At 36.0% G+C, this 23,566-nt stretch overlaps 1 protein-coding gene across 2 annotated transcripts in view; it reads right to left on the reverse strand.

The window, feature by feature from the left end:
• SBF2 (SET binding factor 2) overlaps positions 1 to 23,566 on the reverse strand; it is a 453,477-nt gene that overhangs the window by 147,000 nt on the left and 282,911 nt on the right. For both annotated transcript variants that reach the window (XM_060018483.1, XM_060018482.1), the window contains exons 15-16: positions 20,824 to 20,933; positions 19,305 to 19,454 (exon numbers count right to left, since the gene is read on the reverse strand). In XM_060018483.1, the coding sequence (XP_059874466.1) occupies positions 19,305 to 19,454; positions 20,824 to 20,933 (260 nt within the window). The remainder of the gene's footprint in view (positions 1 to 19,304; positions 19,455 to 20,823; positions 20,934 to 23,566) is intronic.

A 23,566-nucleotide genomic window follows, 5' to 3' on the forward strand; every position in this document is an offset into this window, starting at 1 on the left:
AAAAGCAAAACAGTTACCTAAATTAACACCTATAAACAACCGTAATCAGGCGCCTATGTAACCAAGTCAGTGTTGCCATACATATTTTAATTCAAATAAGAGGAACAATAAGCCTCGCCCACTGTATCAAAGTTCACTAGAGAATTTGAAGGAAGATCATAATAAGCTCAAGATGCTAAATTTCTATCACAAGGTTCAGCTAAGAGGCCAGAAAGTTTCTATGACTACTCTAAAAGATAAATGAAATAAGATCCTGTAGCTGCAGGGTTCAGATGTGTAACTATCATAACAAAGTTTAACCTCTAGGTGACTGAATTACAGTACAAACTGAGGTCACAGCCTTACAGGGTCTCATGTTAAATGAGGGTATTGATGGGGAAGAAGAGTGGAGTGACTTTGCAGTATGTCAATTTAGCTAAGCTGGAACTACAGTCCCCAGAATTCCCTTCACTGTACAGTTCTGAGTTAGAGTTGCCAGAGATGTGGAAGGTGCAAGTGACGCAGTACACATGCTTATGTTCAGAAGTAAGTGTAGGGTTAGGCGCTGCATGCACATACTGTTACTGATCTGCTGGCTACCTTGTCAGTCAGGCCTGCAGCTCCTTCAGCTGGATTTCCTCTTTCAGGATCTTTGAATTTCTGAGCTAATGTATATGCAGCTCTGTGATGAAGAGAATTAACTTTTTCTGCAAGCAAACTTGAAGGCTTAAAGGCAGTTTGCTTGCAGAAAAAGTAGGGACGTGATGAGATATTTGTATAGCCATGCTCACCACAGCATTATTTGCAATAGCCAAGGTAGAAGCAACCTAAAATGCTCATCAACAGAAGAATGGATAAGCAAAATGTGTTATACTCATACAGTATAATATTATTTGGCCTTAAAAAGGAAGGCAATTCTGACACATGCTACAACATGAATGACCTTAAGGATATGCTAAGTGAAATAACCCAGTCATGGAAAGACATATATTGTATGACTTCACTTATATGAAGTACTTAGAGTAGTCGAATTAATACAGATAGAAAGTAAAATGATAGTTGCCAGGGGCTGGGGTGGGACGTAGGCAGAAATTGGGAGTTACTGCTTAACTGGTACAGAATTTCAGTTTGGGAAGATGGAAAAAGTTCTGGAGATGGATGGTGGTGATGTTTTTGCATAACAGTGTGAATGTACTTAATGCCACTGACCTGTACACTTGAAAAGGGTTAAAATGTTAAATTTAATGATGTGTATATTTTACCACAATAAAAAAAGTCCAACTAGAGCTCATTCGTTCTTTGAGCACTTCCGTACTTCCTGAAATATAAAGCCTTTCTCATGTTTTATTTGCTCTAGTCCTGGCCCTAGTAATTTCTTCAAGGAGTTATTTCTTCCTTTTAATGGAGACTGGTATTTAGAAACCAAGATGTGGATACTAGGTGTGTTCATTGTTATACGGGGGTGTCTCTGCTGCCTGGCCCTCTCAATAAATACAGCTAGGAAATATATATATGCACCCTCCCCCCACATATTCACAGACATACACACACATTTCCACATATTTTTTCAATGTATATATGTTGAAAACCATGAGTTGGCATTATTAGCCCTAATTTATTCAAAACCATAAGATTCATGCTAGCTTCTCTTTTTCCATACTTATACTTTCTTCTTTTATCAGTGAAAAACCTGGCTACAATTATCCTCAATACCTTTACTTAATTTGGTCAGTCTTCTGACTATAAATAGTACTCTTATTCCACTGGGCCACCGATACCAATTCATCTGCTCTCTGTGTGTTTGTAAGTATGGGATTCAGCCTCTGTCTGGCTACCATTACCCTGCCTGAGCCTGCCCAATGGTGCTTGGATACGGGAGGAAGGAAGGAAAGAAGGAAGGGGAGAGAAAGGGGGAATTAAAAAATTTTTTTACTTGTTAGTTGGTTTTTGCTGGTAAAAAGAAATACTATTGAGTTTTGTAGATTGGTCTTACATTCAGTAACCTAAATGAATCGTCTGAGTAGTTAATTTGTCAATGTGGCACTTTTTCCAGGCAGAGGATCATACCATCTGAAAATAATGACAGTTTTTTCTTTCTCTTCTAATCCTTGGATCTCATTTTCCCCTTGTAACATTTTTTGAGAAAGAATTCACATGTAACATTGTATTAGTTTTAGGTATACAACATAATGATTTGACACATTGTTAACAGTAGTGATAAAAGTAAGCATCTTTATCTTATTACAGTCTTAAAGTGAACACATAACATTTCTTCAATAACTATAAGGCTTGCTATAGGTCTTTGGTATGTAGGTTTTACCAAGTATGGAAGCTTTTCTCTAATAACAGTTTGCTAAGAACTTTTACACAAATACACATTGAATTTTATTAAATGCCTTCTCTGTACTGATTAAGATAATCATAATCTTTCTCCTTTAATCTATTAATGTGGTGAATTATACTGAAAGGATCCAGGGACCAATTCTACTATATCATGATGGTTTGGTTTTTTTTAATGCACTAATATAATCAATTAGCCAATATTTTATTTAAGAGTTCTGCACTTACCTTGATAGGAAAAGTGGGACTAATTTTCCTTTCCTTCTACTGTATTTATTTGGTTTTGGAATCATATTTACACTAGCCTCCTAAGATGATATTAAAAATATAATGCTGATTGAAAAAGAAACAGAATATGTACTACACCATTTACATAAATTAAAAATACATGTGCACTAAATAATATGCAATTTTAAACAACATCTACATTGAAAATAATATATTAAACACATTAAAATAATTGAGGGAGATTGGGAGCATAATGGTAATAAAAATAAATGAATAGGGACTTCCTTGGTGGTCCAGTGGTTAAGAATCCACACTGCCAATGCAGGGGGCCCAGGTTTGATCTCTGGTCAGGGAACTAGATCCCACATGCCGCAACTAAAAGATCCCACGTGCCGCAACTAAAGACCTGCGTGCTGCAACTAAGACCCAGTGCAGCCAAATAAGTAACTATTAAAAAAGAAAGAAGAACTTTAAAAATAAATGAATAAAACAAGAATGGGACCTTGCATGGACCAAAGATGATATGGTGTTATGAACTAGAGAGGACCACGATTGCTCCTACTAAGCAAGGATGAAAAAAAGCGTCCTGAGATGATAGAATTTATAAGAGGAATCCGGGGGACATCTAGTCCAACCTCTTTGACAATGCAGAAATCCTTTTTCAGCTTTCCTGAAAATGACTGAAGAGTATTTGATGGATTGCATATCTATAAAGCTGTCCTTTTCGCTGTTGAAAAGTTTTAAATGTTGGCTCTAATCTACCCCTTACAGACTTACCAAATCAGAATCTCTGATGATGGGGCCCAGAAATGCACATTTAAAAATTTTAAGGAAAGCTTAATAAATGACTACACCAGACAACAGGACACTGATTTTTCAACTCTAGTTACATGTCAAATTTACCTGTGGAACTTTAAAAAAAATACAAGATGCTTCATCCCTGGGATTCTAACACAGTAGATACGAACACTCATGCTTTATATATTGGGTGGGACAAAAGGTTCGCTTGGTTTTTTCTGTAAGATGGCTCTAGTAGCACTTAGTTGTCTTTAACTTCATTTGAAACAATTTTGTTAGACTGTATGTGACAGCTGTCATATCAGCGTGCATTTAAAAAAAGACTTTTCAAAATTAGTGAATTTCTGTGTAGCCATTTCAAAATTGAAGATGGAAAAAAAGCGCATTTTCAGCATATTATGCTTTATTATTTCAAGAAAGGTAAAAACACAACTGAAATGCAAAAAAAGGATTTGTGCAGGTATGGAGAAGGTGCTGCGACTGACTGAACGTGTCAAAAGTGCTTTGCAAAGTTTCGTGCTGGAGATTTCTCACTGGACGATGCTCCATGGTCAGGTAGACCAGTTGAAGTGGACAGCGATCAAATCGAGACATTAATTGAGAACAATCAACATTATACCACGTGGGAGATAGCTGACATACTCAAAATAACCAAATCAAGCATTGAAAATCATTTGCACCAGCTTGGTTATGTTCATCGCTTTGATGTCTGGGTTCCAAGTAAGTTAAGCAAAAAAAACCTTCTGGACCATATTTCTGCATGCTATTCTCTATTTAAATGTAATGAAAACGTTCCGTTTTTTAAAGAAATTGTGACAGGTGATGAAAAGTGGATATTGTACAATAATGTGGAACGGAAGAGATTGTGGGGCAAGTGAAATAAACCACCACCAACCACACCAAAGGCCGGTCTTCATCCAAAGAAGGTGATGTTATGTATACGGTGGGACTGGAAGGGAGTCCTCTATTATGAACTCCTTCTGGAAAACCAAAGGATTAGTTCCAACAAGTTGGTCCCAATTAGACCAACTGAAAGCAGCACTAGACGAAAAGCATCCAAAATTAGTCAACAGAAAAAGCATAATCTTCCATCAGGATAACACACGACCGCATATTTCTTTGATGACCAGGCAAACCTGTTACAGCTTGGCTGGGAAGTTCTAATTCATCAGCTGTATTCACCAGACATTGCACCTTCGGATGACTATTTATTTCGGTCTTTACAAAACTCTCTTAATGGAAAAAATTTCAATTCCCTGGAAGACTGTAAAAGGCACGTGGAAGAGTTCTTTGCTCAAAAAGATAAAAAGTTTTGGGAAGATGGAATTATGAAGTTGCCTGAAAAACGGCAGAAGGTAGTGGAACAAAAGGGTGAATATGTTGTACAATAAAGTTCTTGGTGAAAATGAAAAATGTGTCTTTTATCTTTACTTAAAAAACTGAAGGCACTTTTTGGCCCACTCAATATATCATTGACAGTACTGTCGACTGGGACAGTATTTGCCAGCTATATGTGAACTCTAAATTTTGCTTTCAAGCAGAGGTTGTGAATTATCAAACCATCGATCTAGGTTTTCTTTCCTAGATATTCCTGTGCACAGAGATACAAAAGTGAGCAGAGGCTAGCTCTGGCAACCTGTTTAAGGATGGAAGCTGTGGAGAACTGAAACTCTAACCAGATAAGGTAAGCAGCTACTTATATTACATTCACTTATTCATTTACTCATTCATCCAAGTTGTACTGAGACACTATTTCATGCCAGACATAATGGAGAATATAGGTACACCAACAGGTAATTTCATTATATGTGGTAAGCGTTATTGTAGGATCATGGTGGATAGAATGGACGCAGTACAAAATACAGTAGAAGCACACAGAAATGGCTACCAACCTAAAACTGATGGGCCAAAGAAGGCTTCCAGGAGGAAGTGACATCTAAACTAAGAGTAAAGGATGACTAGGAGTTAACTAGGTGAAAGGGACAATTGAGGGAGTAGGGAGTAGAAAAGAATAGTGTTCCAAACTAAGGCAGTAAGATGTGCAAAGGCCAGAGGATTGACAGCAGTGAAAAATGAGGCTGTAGCGGTAGGAAGGAGCAAAGATATGATCAGAATTTACTTTGAGGGCACGGGGAAAGGATTTTAAGTTGGGAAGTGATGAGATCCAACCTGAATTGTAGAAATATCACTTCTGTAAAGCAAGGAAACAGATAAAGTAAGGGGATGGGTCAGGAGAGAGGTGGGGAGACCAGTTAAGAAGTTGCTGCAGTAAAAGAGGTAAGAAACGTTGGTGACTTAAATCAGGATATTGGAATTTAAGGACAGAGAAAAGTGGATGGGAGTTGAGAGACATCAGGAAAGAGACATAGGAACGCAGACTCTATAGGACTCAGTGGCTGATCAGACGTGAGGATAAGGCTAAGAGACTAATTTCATGTTTTTTGCTTATTTGGTGCCATTTGTTAAACCAGGAAACTCAGGAGGAAGAGGTTGTGGATGGTGGCTGAAAATGGGGATAAAAGGTGATTATTTCAGTTTGGAACATAACATCTAAATAGCTTTGGGACATTCAAGTAAAGATGGAGAGCAACCAGCAAGATATTCAATTCTGGAAGAAGATTTGGAAGGATTACGTAGAAGACAGTAATGGGGATGAATAAGATTGCCTAGGTAGAATCTTAGACTGGGAGAAGGTTTAAGATTTAAGATAAACATTTAAGATTTTAAAATAAACATCACGACTTGCAGGATGGGGATAAGAAGGTTTACCAAAAAGACTGAAAAAGAGATTCAAAAGAAGTAGAAAGTCAGGAGAAATGGTATCATCAAAGATAAGGGAAGAGGGGGGCTTCCCTGGTGGCACAGTGGTTGAGAGTCCGCCTGCCGATGCAGGGGACACGGGTTTGTGCCCTGGTCCGGGAAGATCCCACATGCCGCAGAGCGGCTGTGCCCGTGAGCCATGGCCGCTGAGCCTGCGCGTCCGCAACGGGAGAGGCCACAACAGTGAGAGGCCCGCATAACGCAAAAAAAAAAGATAAGGGAAGAGCGTTTTGCACAGAAGTGGCCAGTGGTCATCATCAAATCTACCATGTGTCAATAAACAAACAAACAAACAAATAAATAAGAACTGAAGAGTTTCCACTAGATTTATCAATGAGTTCTCATTGGTTGAGTTGGTGATAGCCAAAGATTTGGCCTAAACCTTACAGATGTAAGAACAGCTAACTTCTTAATGAATTTTCTCCTATATCTGAAATTCAAAGTGTTGACAACCAAGTTAGTTCCTTATTAAGTAACTTAGAAAAGTAGACTCTTATTTCAATAATTACCACTTCCATGAAATTATGTAATCATTCATGTATTCAAATAATATCTGAATACTTTCTATGTGCCAGGTACTGTGCTGGATGTTGGGTATACAATGATGAACAATAAAAACAAGGTCTGTTTTCACTCAGTTAAGGTTGGGGTTTTTCAATAGCAATTGCTATTTAGGAAAAATAAAAATAAAGATCCACAAGTTTCCAGAATTTAAGTTCCTGATCTAAACTTAAATTTAGCTATATAGTACCTATTGCCACAGTTTTTTGTTTTGTTTTGTTTTGTTTTTTGTTTTTTTTGGTACACGGGCCTCTCACTGTTGTGGCCTCTCCCGTTGCGGAGCACAGGCTCCGGAAGCGCAGGCCCAGCGGCCAAGGCTCATGGGCCCAGCCGCTCCGTGGCACGCGGGATCCTTCCGGACAGGGGCACAAACCCGCGTCCCCTGCATCGGCAGGCGGACTCTCAACCACTGCGCCACCAGGGAAGCCCTGCCACAGTTTTTGAAGAACACAGTATATCAGTGACTTAAAGGCAAGAATAAAAAAAAAAAATTAGATTTAGGACTCACCTTTCAAATTACAAGCTGTGTGATTTGAGAAAATCACTTAATTTCTTTGAGCCTATTTCCAGAGGGTAGTAGTGATTGTGGATGACCCTGTTTCAAAGCCAAAAGAAAGCTGAGGTTGTTTGAGGCAGTCGGAGGAATAGAGGTACCCAAGAAGGAAAAGGACAGAATAATTATGGATGCTGACTAGATGGTTCTCTTACAAGGGGCGTGGAGAATGAAAGCAGAGTTGAGGAACAATGGTGGCGAGTAGGAACGGACTTTGTTTAACTGACCCCTTCTGCTTAGGTCATCCTTCGCAAGAGGTAAACCAAAGAATGACAAAAGAAAAAGAACGTGTCCATGGTGAAGCTTGTTGACTGAGAGCTTCATTATAGCATGACCTGGTTGAGCTGTTCCGTTAAGAAACTCTTATCTCAGTATTTTTAGTAAAATCTTTTCCTCTTTGGCTGGTCACATTTCTCAGAGAGCTGTCTTCCAATGTCCTGCTTGAGGGAAGGTTGCCAAAGTTCTAGGAGCTGAAGGGGGAAAGTTGTCGACTGGTATTCTTAATATCTGACACTCACTTTACTCCCATGTTTGCAGCAAAACAGTATTTCCCTCAGCCAGACATAGTGTTTCCCTGGCCTGTTCACGCTCTGTCTCTCTCTCTCAAAAATACACAAACCAACCAACCAACCTCTAATACTCTGCCAGGGTAAAGGAGAGGCAGCTGGCTGTTAACACAGAACTGGAAAAGATCTGAGACGGGACTCTAACTGCATCTTAAGGAGACTTTCAACTAATCCTCTTTTTAATGTTTTAACTCCATCTTAACCTCCTGCTTTCAGCAATAACTTGATATCTCTAATTCCTGAGCCCTGTGCAGTTCCACAAACTGGGGTGCTTTAAGGCTTGTACAAATGTTAGTTAGGAGAAGTCTTTCTTTGGGCTGCTAAGTAAAGGCAATCATCCATCAGCTTTCTAGTTTCTAAAATGTTGTTGCTGTTGTCTCCTATCCTGTTTTGCCTGTGGGTTTACACATTAAAAAAACTCTTTACTTTTGTTTTAGGGTTTTGGGGTAGTAGCTGAGGTTAAATGTATGTATTCAATGTTCACTTTAACCAGAAGTTACTCTATCTACTTATCTCATCTCCCACCACCTTTCTATATTACACCTGGCAACATGGAAATATTTTTTAATTTTCAAAAACACAGGTGCTTTCCATACTTTTTTCTACTAGCAACTTCGTCTGTTTGGAACACTCTCCCTCCCAATCCTTGTCTGACAAGTGCCCTCTGTGACCACCTCCTTCCCACTCTAAACCCAGTAACCCGTAACAGCATTCGTAGCACTTTTTCATACACCTCTATCAGTGCATATTCCACTATATTATAAATACTGGTTTACCTGTGAGTTTTTCCTTCTAGACTGTGAACTCCTTAAGAACCAAAATGATATCTTAATCATCTCAGTATGTCTAGTACCTATTACGGAGACTAGTACATGATAGAAATCAGTAAATGTCTGGAGGAGGAGAAAGGAGGAGAGGAGTAAAATACATACCCTGCTCAAGCAAAAGATGTATTCTACTGATTAATATACTCTTTTTTAAAAACTGAAGTACAGTTGACTTACAATATTATGTTAGTTTCACGAACACAGCAAAGTGATAGTTTAATATATATATATATTTTTTTCTTTCTCAGATTCTTTTCCATTATATGTTATTATAAGATATCGAATATAGTTCCCTGTGCTGTACAGTAAATCCTTGTCGTTTATCTATTTTCTATATAGTATTGTATATCTGCTATCTCATACTCCTCATTTATCCCTCCCTCCTTCCCCTTTGGTAACCCTAAGTTTGTTTTCTATGTCTGTGAGTCTGTTTCTGTTTTGTAAGTAAGTTTATTTGTATTATTTTTTAGATTCCACATATAAGTGATATCATATAGTATTTGTCTTTCTCTGACTTATTTCACTTAGTATGATAATCTCTAGGTCCACATGTTATTGCAAATGGCAATATTTCACTCTTAATTGCCAAAATATACAAAGAGGGCTTCCCTGGTGGCACAGTGGTTGAGAGTCCGCCTGCCGATGCAGGGGACACGGGTTTGTGCCCTGGTCCGGGAAGATCCCACATGCCACGGAGCAGCTGGGCCCGTGAGTCATGGCTGCTGAGCCTGCGCGTCCGGAGCCTGTGCTCCGCAACGGGAGAGGCCACAGCAGTGAGAGGCCCGTGTACCGCAAAAAAAACCCCACAAAGATTTCATACAATTCAATATCAAAGAAACAACCCAATCAAAAAATGTGCAGAAGAACTAAATAGACGTCTCCAAAGAAGTCAGACAGATGGCCAACAGGCACATGAAAAGATGCTCAACATCACTAATTATTAGAGAAATGCAAATCAAAACTACAATGAGGTACCACCTCACACCGATCAGAATGGTCATCATCAAAAAGTCTACAAAGGGTGTGGAGAAAAGGGAACCCTCCTACACTACTGGTGGGAATGTAAATTGGTGCAGCCACTACAGAAAACAGTAGGGAGGTTCCTTAAAAAACTAAAATACAACTACCAAATGATCCGGCCATCCCACTCCTGGGCATATATCCGGAAGAGATGAAAACTCTAATTTGAAAAGATACGCGCACCCCAATGTTCATAGCAGCACTATTTACAGTAGCCAAAACATGGAAGCAACCTAAATGCCCATTAACAGATGAATGGATAAAGATGTGGTGTGTATATTCAAGGTCAGAGTGCCAGCATGGTTGAGTGAGGGCCCTCTTCAGGGTTGCAGACTTCTTGTTATATCTTTACACAGTGGAAGGGGCTGGGGAGCTCTGCTGGTTTTCTTTTGAAAGGGCATTAATCTAGTTTGTGATGTCTTTATCTTCATGACCTAATCCCTAATACCATCACCTTGGGCACTAGGTTTCCAACATATGAATCTGGGAGGACACATTCAGAACACAGCACTTAACAAAATTCTCAAATTTGCTACCTCTTACATAGGACTGGTCATCAGCAGTGCTTGAGTGTCCTTAAAAACTTGTAGATTGTGGAAAGTTTGGGGTTCCAGAAGATAAGCCATTTTTCTCATACTTTTAAACCTCTAGGTGGTTTCCTATATTATTCAGAGCCCTTAGCCTAAGATGCCCAATATAAGAATTTATCCAGTAACCAATGGAATTTTATAAAACAATTTTGTTGGTAACTAGAATTTTCAGCCTTGACAAAATCTGAGGCTTGACTGTGAAGCCCATCCTCTTTAATAAGGCAGGACCCTTAGTTACTTTTGGAGATACTGACCACTGCCAGTTGAAGTCATAGTAAGCCCACTGTTGAGTAGCTTGCTTGCTTATTTATGTATGTATGTATTTATTTATTTAAGCAAGACTTTCTCAATGAAGAGAAAGCCACTGATTCACATTCTGGCACAAGTTCCTTACCTTGTCACAGACTACTACTTTGAATAGCACTGTGTTAGACCATCTCATTATATCCTCCATGTATCTTAACTTCTCTTCCATATTCTCCATCTTCTTGTTCTCTCTGCTCCACTATGTGTAATTGCTTCAGATCTGTATTCCAGTTCACTACAAGTCTCTCACTGCATTTAGTGTGATGTTTAACCCATCCAATGAGCTTTTTGTAATTATGTACTTATTTCTTTGTTTACTTATTTTACCCAAATAATTTCAAATATATATCAAAATTGAAAGAATTTTACAGTGAACACCTGTATACTAACCACCTAGACTGTCATTAACATTTTACTACGCTTGCTTTATCATTTAGCTATTCATCTACCTATCCTTTAACCCATCTTATTTTTAGTGCATTTCAAAGTAAATCGCAGACATCAGTTATACTTCCCCCAAGTACTTTAGCATGCGTATCATTAGAGGTCAATATTTGTTTATAGGTTCTTCTTTTGCCGTATAATTTACATACAATAAAATGCACAAACTTTTAGTGTTCACCGGGTTTTGACAAATATGCCATAATGTTTTTGAGATATATCTATGTGGTTGCACGTATCATTAGCCTGTTTTTTGTGTGTGTGTGTGTGTGTGGTACACGGGCCTCTCACTGTTGTGGCCTCTCCCGTTGCGGAGCACAGGCTCCGGACACGCAGGCTCAGCGGCCATGGCTCATGGGCCTAGCCGCTCCGCGGCATGTGGGATCTTCCCAGACCAGGGCACGAACCCGTGTCCCCTGCATTGGCAGGCAGACTGTCAACCACTGCGCCACCAGGGAAGCCCCAGCCTGTTTTTTTTTATCGCCGATTAGTATTACATTGTATGGATATATGGCAGTTAAAGAAAAAAGCATTCTCTGATTGATGGGCACCTGGGCTGATTCTAGTTTTAGGCTATTATGAATAAAGTTCCTACGAATACTTTTGTATAAGTCTTTTTATGGTCATATGTTTTCATTTTTTTAAGGTAAGACCCAGGAGTGAAATTACTGGATCATAGGCTAGGTATATGCTTAGCTTTATAAGAATCTCCCAGTCTTTTTTCTAAAGTGATTGTAACAGTTTACATTCTCAACAATAAAAGCTGAGAATTCCAAGTACTTTACAACTCTGTCAACATTTGGTATTGTCAGTCTTTCCAATTTTAGCCATACTGGTGGTTATATAGTAGTATCTCATAATGGTTTTAATTTGCATTTCCTGGATGACTGATACAGAGCAGTTCTTCATGTTTTTACTGACCATTCACATATCTTATTTTGTGAAATGTCTGTTCAAACTGTCCATTTTCAAAAACTGGTTTGGCTTCACCTTATTAAGTTGTAGGAGTTCTTTATATAAACGTGACATCAGTTCTTTGTCACGTTTACATTTTGGGAATATTTTTTCCTAGTCTTAACTATTCATTTTCTTAATGCTGTCTTCTGAAAAGCGTAAGTTTTAATTTTGATAAAGTACAGTGACCTTTTTTTCTTTTTTGGTTATCACTTTTTGTGACCCGAGAAACTGTTGCCAGTTATAAAGAATATAAGTGGCAATAAAGATTCAATTAATTATTAAAAAAAAGAGAAACTGTTGCTCATTCCCAAGTCACGACTCTATTCCATGCTTTCCCCTAAAAGCTTTATTGTTTTATATGGTATGTTTATGTCTGTGCTCTACTTCAAGTTAATCCTTGTGTTTGATGTGAGGTAGAGATATTGGTTCACTTTTTTTCCATATGGATATATTCAGTTATTTCAGCACTATTTGTGGAAAAAACTTTCTTCTCCCTATTGGATTGCTTTGGTGCCTTTGTCAAAAATGCCATAAACGCGGGTCTGTTTCTGAGTGCTCTTTTCCACTGATCTATTTGATATGTCAGTATCACACTGTCTTGATTACTGTGGGTTAACAGTAAATCTTGAAATCTGGTAGTGTTAAGTCCTCCAAATTTGGTCTTTTTCGAGATTGCTTTGGCCATTCTAAGTCCTCTGCATTTCCACATACATTTTACAATTATCCTGTCAATTTCTAGAAAAAATTCTGCTGCAGTTTTTATTGGGATTTCATTCAGGCTACAGATTGATTTGTGGAGAACTGACATCTTAACAATATTGGGTTTTCCCTATCCTTTGAGTTTTTACTTTACTGATTATATAATCTAAACTTACCTGGCCATTTTTTTTTTTTTTTTTAACCTGGCCATTTTTGTTAGTTTCTTGTTATTTGCTTATTTTGTATTCGATCCTTTACTTCTTTAAGTATTTTAATTATTATATGTTCATACTGAATAATTCCAATATATAAAGCCTTTGGGAGTCTCAATCTGCTGTTGGTTGTTTCTGTTGACACTATTTCATATTGGCTCATTTCTTTGGTATTTGGTCATTTAAAAATTGTGAGTTCATATCTTACTGAATTTTATCTGTGGGAATCCTGACTGCCTAAATTGTGGCTGCATTATTCTAGAAAGGATTTATAATTGCTTCTTCTGGAGGCAAGGGTGAGGGGCATGCCGCTGAAGAGGGATTATTTTATTCCTCTTCCAGTGTCCTAACCTGATGTAAATAAAGCTCTCAGGTTCAACCAGCTCTCTTTACAGAAGTCGACTTAATTGTGCTCACAAATCTGGTTTCCCTACCTGCTAATAGCTCAGAATTTGGTTTTTCCTATTTGTCCTTTTCTTGAGAGTAGAGGAGAGGCCTATTATAGATTTCCTTTTCTCCTTGGGAAAAACTATATATCAAAATCATGGGGTATTTTTGTTGTTGTTTCAATTTTCTAAGATCTATTTCTACATTAGTGAGAGGGTCCCTCATAACATGCAGTTTATCATAATGCTGGAAATAGAGGACTTTACTGGGTTTTTAAATTATAATTTACTGTGAAAAGATCTTAGCTAAGATCCTGACACAAAAATCATAGATCTGCTAAAATGAAAAGAGTTAAGGCCATGATATTTTTGAAGAGATTTCTAGTAATCTCAGTTACAAAAAACAACTAAAATACGATCAGTTATTTGAGATGAGAAGATACATAGGAATAATCTATAATCTCTATAAACCAGTCCTTTAAAAAATTATCTTGGCAGTGAAAGAACCTGATAAACAAAATAACCCCTTGGCAGTACTCATGTTCCATTTAATTTTCCCTTGAGGACAGAAAAGACAGAATAACTTCAAGATCATGAAGAGCAAAAATTACTAAAATTTCTGAATCACTACCTAAAAATTGGTTCATTTAATGTTTCTATCTTAAAACACCAACACAGATGTTTGGCCTCTCTGCCTTGAAATTCTATGCTTTTGTAAAGAATGTTCAGAATGTCATGTTAAATCCCCGCAAGTAACATTGTTGCAACAAGAATATAAATATTAATAAATCCCAAGTTGGTAATAAATAACCCATTAAAATAAGAGTATCACATGTGAACCCATTTATAACTGAAAAGAGCCTCTCTATAATGTTAAACAACAGCATATGCTGGAAGAAAGACAGGATATATTTTAATGTATTTATGAAATAGTGAATTCAAAAATATTAAGTGTTCATCAGTACAGGTGTATCTGGAAACAACACCAACAAAAAAATGCAAGCTTTTTACCCCTAGAATATGATTATTCAAATGAAAAGGAGTATTTTTGTAACCCAAGGGTACCTGGCTATTCTATAAGTAATTACTAATTAGTATATGCTAAAATTAAGTTTAGAGAAAACCTTATAAATTAGTTCTTCAGTTAATTACAGCACATAAAGTACAAACGGAAAAAAGCTCCCTAAAACAGTTTTTATAGTTTTATCACCAGTTATAGGGAATCAGGAAATTACCTAACTTTATAGCTTCTGGTGACCTTGATCTATTAATCAAATTCCTTTGTTCTCTATAATGACAGTACCAAAGTAACTGTAAGAAAGTAACAAAAGTAGCAAAAGACATGAGTTTTTTTAGGGTAAATTTATTACGTCTTATTCTTCTCATAAATGTTTGATAATTTCCTTCCTATAAAAATGAGAATCATTTTTTAAGTTATAAAATATGCTTGTTATATGTTTTATATAACTTAATTATGCTTGTGTGTATGTGTGTGTTTCAAGCAGAGAAAAGTTTAAATGGAAGTCAAAACTCCTCTATCTATGCCAGAGATAACCATTATTAAGGATTTAGTGTAAATATCCTTCCAGATTTTTACCATGATATACATACATACATATATGTAATTTTAGATCAAAAATAGAATTATATCTACTTTATGTAACTTCCTTTTGCCCACCTGGCAATACATAACAGAAGCTTTTTCATATGGGTACATATTATAGAGCTACATATTACAGCTGTACATATTATAGAGCTACCTCTTTCTATTTAGTAATTGAACAGTATTCCGAAGAAGAGTTCTACCATAATTAGATTAATCAAAATCCAAATGGTAAACATTTAGGATGCTTTCAATTTTTGCTATTATAAACTATTACAGCTCGTCTCTTATGCTCTAAAGTAAGAATGTATTTCCAGTAAAGGTGAATCATCTCCTATCGTGCCAATTTGCTTAAACAAGATTACTTTTTTTTTTTTTTTTTTTTCCGGTACGCAGGCCTCTCACTGTTGAGGCCTCTCCTGTTGCGGAGCACAGTCTCCGGACGCTCAGGCTCAGCGGCCACGGCTCACGGGCCCAGCCGCTCTGCGGCACGTGGGATCTTCCCGGACCGGGGCACGAACCCATGTCCCCTGCATCGGCAGGCGGACTCTCAACCACTGCGCTGCCAGGGAAGCCCCAAGATTACCTTTTTGATGCTAGATTTTAAGTTAGAATTTCTGAGAAAGGTATCACTTGAAATGGGTTTTAAAAGATAAATATACCCGGGCTTCCCTGGCGGCGCAGTGGTTGAGAGTCCGCCTGCCGATGCAGGGGACATGGGTTCGTGCCCCGGTCCGGGAAGATCCCACGTGCCGCAGAGCGGCTGGGCCCGTGAGCCGTGGCCGCTGAGCCTGAGCGTCCGGAGACTGTGCTCCGCAACAGGAGAGGCCTCAACAGTGAGAGGCCTGCGTACCGGAAAAAAAAAAAAGATAAATATGCCCTGCAAAAAAATGTAACAGTAGTACCCTAAGACATTAATGTGTATAAGTTATAAGATTATAAATAATAATGATACAATTAACACCCATATACACAGTTTAAGAAATAGAGTATTACCATTACCTTTGAAGATCTCTATGTTCATGTCCTTCCTCTCTGTCTCCTGGAGGTAATTTTCTTCAATATTTTGCTTATTATCCCTTGATTTTCTTTTTTCCCAGTTTTATTGAGGTACATTTGACAGATAAAATTGTAGTATACAATGTGATGATTTAATATATGTACACATTGCTTTTCTTTTCAGTTTTAACACATATATTCTATCCCTAACTTAAATATCTCTAAATAATATATTACATGCTTTGAATTTTATATGAATGAAAGCATATTGTAATTGAATTGCCTTTTTATTTTTGCACAAAATTATCTTCTTTAAGATTCATCCACATTATTCCTTATAGCTGCAATTCATTCATTATCTCTGCAAATAATGTTCTAACATAAGAAAATAGCACAATTTATCTATACATTCTACTGCTGGTTGGCATATGAGTTGTTTCCAGTTTCCTGCTATTTCAAACAATGTTCCTATGAACATTTTTGCGCATATCTCTTGGTGTATGTGGGTAAGATCTCCTCTAAGAGTGGAATCACTGGGTCATAGAATATGTTCATATTCAGCTTTACAAGAAAATCTTTGTACCATTTTACACTCTAACAAGCAGAGTTTACATGCTCCATTTGTTCGATAACTTCACCAATACTTAATATTATCCAATTATACAATTATTGCAAAACAGTGAATGTAAAATGCTATCTCATTGTGGTTTTAATTTATATTTTTCCAGTTATTGACACAGATCGTCTTTTTAAAAAATGTCATTTTATTTATACACTAATTATCCAACTGGATTTCCTTTCCTCTGGGATACTTTAAGTCTCTTGCCCATTTAAAATTTGGGTTGTCTTTTTCTTATTGATTTGTAGGAGCTTTTATAATCTGAGTACTAATCAGTTGGTAGTCATATGCTCTGCAAACATCTCTCACTCTGAAGTTTACATTTTCATTCTCTTTATGGTATTTTTTGATGAATTTTAATGTAGTCAATTTAATGTAGTCGAATTTACCAATCTTTTCTTTCTAACTGAGGTAAAAGTGGTATATAACAATATTTTCTTTTAAGATTGGCACTATTTTTACCATGTTTAACAAATCTTCCCCTCCCCCAAAGTCATAAGGCTATGCCATTTATTCTCTTTGAAAGACTATATAGGTTGGCTTTTCATATTTAAGTATTAATATTTAATCCACATAAAACTGATTTTAGTGTATAGTGTGAGGTATCGGTACATTTTTCCTGTACATGGTTCATTATGTGTACATGGTCACCCAACTGTCCCAGTACTAGTTATTGAATTTTTTACCTCTTTGTCACTAATCTGAAACACCAACTCTGTCATAAATCACATTTCCAAACATGTGTACATCTGTTTATAAACTCTAAATTCTGCTCTACTGGCCAATTTGTTTATGATTGTGCCACACACTGTCTTAATTACTACAATCTTAAACTAATTAAAAATTTCTTAAGTGTTATTGAGGTATAACTGACAAATAAAATGGTAAGATATTTAAAGTGTGCACTGAGGTGATTTGATATATGTATACATCGTGAAAGGATTCCCACAACTCCGTTAAATAACACCTCTCCTTACACATTTATCTGTCTTTTTTTTTTTTTTTTTGGTGAAAACATTTAAGTTCAACTCTTTTAGCAATTTCAGCTATATAATAAAGTGTTACCAATTGTAGTCCCCATGTTGTACCTTGGATCCTCAGGCCTTATTCATCTTATAGCTAAAAGTTTGTACCACTTATCGACCTCTTTCTATTTCTTCCACCTCTCAGCCCCTGGCAACCATTTTCTACTCTGTTTCTAAGAGTCTGACCTTTTTTGTTTTTTAAGGTTCCACATATAATACCATGCAGCATTTGTCTTTCTCTGTCTGGCTTATTTCACTTGGCAGAATGCCTTCAGGGTTCATCCACGTTATTGCAAGTGGTAGAATTTCCTTCTTTCTCATGGCTGAATAATATTCCACTGTATTGTGTATATATACCACATCTTCTTTATCCATGTATCCATGTATCCACTGATGGACATTTAGGTTATTTCCACATCTTGGCTATTGTGACTAATGCTGCAGTGAACATGGGAGTGCAGATACTTCTTCAATAGCCTGTTTTCATTTCCTTTGGATATACCCAGAGTGGAACTGCTGGATCATATGGTATGGTTCTATTTTTAATTTTTTGAGGAATCTCCATACTATTTTTTATAGTGGTTACACCAATTTACAGTCCTACTGACAGTGCACAAGGGTTCCTTTTTCTCCATATCCTTGCCAATACTTATTATCCCCTGTGTCTTTGATAATAGCCTTTCTAACAGATGTGAGGTGGTATCTCGTTGTGATTTTGATTTGCATTTTCCCGATGATTAGTGATACGGAGCACATTTTCACTTACCTTTTGGCCATTTGTGTGTCTTCTTTTAAACTAATTTTTGATATGTGACAAGGCCAATTCCCAGGCTTTGCCGTTTGTTTTAGGAGCATGTTGATAATTCTCAGGCTTTTGCTCTTTCTGTTGGGATTCTGATGGGAATTGCAGTAACTCTATAGATTATTTTGGGGAGAACTGATATCTTTATAATACTGAGTCTTCCAATCCATGAACATGGTATATCTTTCCATTTCTTTAGGCCTTCTTTCATCCACAAATGTTATTATTAATTATATCCTGTAATTCTCACTTTCCAATCTACCAGAATTTAACATGCATTTTACTCAATCTCTCTGGAGTTCCACAGATAGTCTTTGAAATCTTAATATTTAATCACATTTTTCTCTTTGTACAAAAAGTTTAAGAAAGAATTTTTGCATCACCTACAAAGAATACGATGCCAATGTCACAGGGACAGGATAGGGAAATCAGATTATTTGCTTCTCCTAAACTGTGTCCTCATTATTGTGTGGGAAGTTTACCTCTGTAAGATAATACATGTATGTTGAAGCCAACTGGAAATATTTTTTTTTGTGTGCTTTACCCACACAAAGTACTTAGTAAACGCTTAACTGAGTAATTCATTTATCATTTGGATTACCCACCATTCATTGCCCTCTGCTTTAACAGTACAACTGAAGACTGACTGAAAAGGGCTGACATGAATACAGACATTAAGTAATATACTACTGAATGTTTTAAAGATGACTTTTCATTTTCAGAAAGCTTGCTTATAGAACTAGTAAAATAACCTAATATTTTTCAAGAAAAAACAAAGAAAGAATAAAAAACTCTTAATATTTATGCCAAGTAATACATAAGTGTTTCTGACAGAAATGGTATGGATATTGGCTCTTCATCCTATTAGGTGCAGAAGGCTCAAGAACCTGATATATTGGTAATTACTGAATCACCTGGAAAAATAAAAAGTATTCTCAAATAAGAAGGATAATCTGAAAGAACTAAAAGTTACCTGTAGAGTACAGTTCATCATCCTTATTATGTAGTCGAACTGTTGATGGTCTAATATTGCCCGGTTTTGCTGAACATGTAAACCCAGCTCATCAGTGAGACACTGTCTTGCTGCCTTTCCTTTAAGGGCTCTCAGTGCAGCAGGAAGGGTCTGAGGACAAGAGAGGAAGACATGAACAAAAGGTACCACTGGAAAAAAAGTAACTTTCAATCATACTGAAAACTCACGTGTATCCTATAAACCATTTAACAGAGTTATTAGTAGAATTAAACTGCTAGAAAAGAGTTGATGTACTGTTAAGGACAACAGTAAACAGATGGATTTATAGTGATTTTTTAATTTGTAAGGCAGCATGAAAATAAGTAGGACTAGTTTATGTGATACATTTAAAAAACAATAAACTTCATTAAAAAAAACTCATCAAAATTGTGGTCACCAAAATAACTGTTGCTTCAGATTATAAGTCAAAACCACAGACACTTAGACACGTTCTTGCAATAACTGGTCACATCTCCATGGCAAGAATAGAAGGAAAAATTAAAATGATAAGAATCATGGGTGATTTTATACTTTTCAAGTGATTAGCAACTTAATCACTACTCAGTTTTAATTTATGACTGGAAAATTCTGCAATCTCTTCTTATTTCAAAAGCATAATTAAGAAGGAAAAAAACTCAGAGCAACAAACAGAAATCTCTAGGTGTATGTACTAAAATTCTTTCACTTCATCACCCACAAGAACGCCTCTTCCGTTTCACCTTTAGAGCTGAATTAATTTACTTTACATAAAGTAATAATTTAACTTTGAAAACCTAAAATGAGAACAAAGGGGCAAAGAAGAAGGAAGGGAAGAAGACTGAGAGTAGGGGGACCTAATATTGTTACCACGGGTACAGGAAACAGGCTGTGAAAGCTGAAAGCAAGAGAAGCAAAAGAAAGTCTGTAACACTTCAACCATAAGAAAAAAATGGATACCAGAAAAACTCAAAATATAAAGAGGCTTGAGGTCATTTAGTGCAAGGGTAAAAACTTCATTTTACATGTTTTACTAGCCCCTTGTAATAAATGTTCAGAATTATGACGAGTCACTAAGGAAAGGTTACATATGTTTAGTATGTTTTATTAAAGAAGGCAAGAAAATGTGCTTTAACAAGGCATATTTAAATGAATACCACAATTTTTATAATTCATTACTTGTTCTAACTAGATTCTTTGTAATAAATAAAATTATATTTTAGATGTTAAGTTTCTAAGTAATATGCCAAAATAGAATTAATGAACAATGTTTAAAAGTTCCGGGGGGGGAAATGACTATCAATACTTCTCTGGTTGCCATATAATTAGGCTTGGGTAAGATTTTAAATCTTAGACACTGTTCATTTAAAATGATCAAAACAATGAAAGGATACTTTATAAGGAAAAGGGATTGAATCAGAGAAGCGGTCAGTAGGCAAGCTAAACATAGAAATCTGAAAGGGATGTGATGAATGCTTACTTGGGAAAGATGGCATTTTATTACCTTTTCAGTCTCCAATGTTTTATTTTCAAATATGAATGAGATGCAGTTTCTAACAACTTCCAGTCTCTGTGCACTGTTGAAAACTGTTGTCACCTTATCCATTATTGAAACTAGTAAAGGAGTATAAGGAAAACACAAATTAAACTCCTTCAGCAATTACAAAAGGGGAATATTACTGTTTACAGTTTATGACTCTGTTTACATGACCAACACTTAAGCGTTTTTTTCCCTTGTTACATGACACTGAAAGTATTTCATTTCCTCACTTTGATTACATTTTTAGGTTGTGAAGTGGCAGTCTAGTCAATGGGTTATTTAGGATAATTTCACAGGATAGATTCTAACACTGTACTTAACTCTTAGGCAAATTAATTCATATTTACATTGCTCAGTAAATTTTTTTAAGGTAATAATTTTTCCTTTAATTGTAAACAAACAAACAGATAAAAAATATTTTGGGTACAAGATCATGACAAAAATAGCAAACACTCATATGTAAGAGGACTGACTACTAACAGACAAAGAAGTTGATACTTCTAACATATTACCAAAGAAAAACCACATACCACAAAAAATTAGGTTCTACAAATCTGAGTACAGGTGACCTGAAGAAGCACTGCACACAAAGAGAAATGATCATGGCCAAAGAATCACTATAAAAATTTGGGAGAGTCACTTCTCAGTTCTGTGAACTTAGTACCTGTCAACTTTACAAGGTTGGATAATTCTAGTGTACTACATAGGCTTACATTACTTAAAATAAATTTAACTTATTAAAAGAATATTAGAAAGATATAAATTGAAGCAGTATTTGTCAAATAAAAAGTATAATTTCACAAAGAACTACACTATATAATTTGTACAAATGAGGCAGTATCAATAATTCTTAAGCCTTATACTTTATGGCTGCTCTTACCTAACAAGAAAGACCACCATATCTTACTCTTAGCATTCCTTTCATTTCATCAATACGAAATTTTATATCCTTCAAATAATTTTTTAAACTTTTAAAAATCTTGAAATAATTATAAGCTTACAAAAAGTTGCAAATTATTACAGAGAAGATCCATGCACTTAATCACCTTCCCCCATGGTGATATCTTACATAACTATACTGCTTTATCAGAATCAGGAAATCAATCTTACTTGGTTTTTACTGTAGTTTTCTTGAAATCACTTAAAATCATGTAAGATTAACATTAATGACCATGACTGTAAAATAGATCATTTCATATGACTTTTCTGTCTGAAACATGCATTCTTAATTTTGCACTCTGGTGCTTCCCACATGTGTAGGTCAGTGGCATAGACTGACATTGAAATTGATCTATATTTAGAGTAGAAAACTTCTCAGTCTCCAAATAAGACCACATGCTTTATTGAGAGAGTAACATCTTTAACCTATGTTTATAAAATTTTAATTCTAAAATCTTTTTAGCAGCATTTTAAATTTTCTTTAGGATGAACCATTAAAAACCCCACATTTTCTTATAATGAATCTGTTTACCATCTGGGAATTATTATTTTCCTTTGGAGACTATGACTTAGTTCATTCCCAGAAGAAAGTTCTTCACTTAAGAGTTACTGATGTATCAGGCATTGGCCAAATCCCCAGTTGTGGCATTCTAATACTAGCTTTCTAACATTTGATAACAACTCTGGTTTGTGGGTATTTGACCTCCCCAGGGCTTCCTTCCCAAGGCTTTGGCTTTCAAATGCTATTTCTAGCATTTGAAATAGCATTTGAATAGTATTCTTCAACACTCTGGTCCCTCTGAGGAACAGCTGGAAACTAATTAACCTCTCAAAATGTGAATGGCTCTTAAAGTGACAGAGCAATTCTACATTCAGATTAAATGGGTATCATGTAAAATGAAACATTCATACCTTTTAATTTTAATACAAGGGAAATCCTAATTCTGATCAACTCAAATGAACCAGAAACCGGGACAGAGGTCCCTGTATTCGTCTTTCACTCATTCATTCATCATTTGTTCGTTTGTTCATTCATTCATTCATTCTAGTTTTACAGGAAGTGCATGCAGGGACAAATACTGAGTCATGTGTAACTCTTTCACTGACTACAATGAGACATTCCATATGCATCTAAAAAAAGAATTTGATGCTGATTGAAAATGAAAGTAAAGAGATTATACAAAAACAATATTGAGACAAGGCTACAATTCAAGCAAATTAAAATTTAAACCAACTTCTAATCTGTTCATGTGGGTATTTAAAGAAAGCATTCAACTAGCTCATGGCTATTAAAGTTAAATGACCAAACCCTTCAAAAAATAACTACCCTAACATGTCTACTTCTCCTCCATTCTCTTCTCTATGTGAAAGTACAATCAACACTTAAGTAAAAGCTGTTACTACTTAGGGAAATAATAACAAATTAACATTATTAAGTAAATAATAAGTAATATTAACATTACTATATAACATAAATGTTAAGATACATAAATTATCAACATTACAACATAAATAATTAATAAATAATTAAACAACATAAATAATTAATATATTATTATCCCGGAATTTTAATAATAAAATTTCACTCACTTCCAAGTATGATGGAACAGTTTGTAACAAACTAAAACTCCCACCAGGAACAATTACATAAAAGTAAGATAAAATGCAAAAGCCATCTATTTAAATATATCAGAGTGCTACAGAAACACATGGATTAGAGGACCTAAAATTCCAGAGAAAGGAAAAGACCAAAGAGGTAAGTTAACAA

The sequence above is a fragment of the Delphinus delphis genome, chromosome 8 (genome assembly GCF_949987515.2).
Source record: "Delphinus delphis chromosome 8, mDelDel1.2, whole genome shotgun sequence".
In the NCBI taxonomy this organism is placed as follows: Eukaryota; Metazoa; Chordata; class Mammalia; order Artiodactyla; family Delphinidae; genus Delphinus; species Delphinus delphis.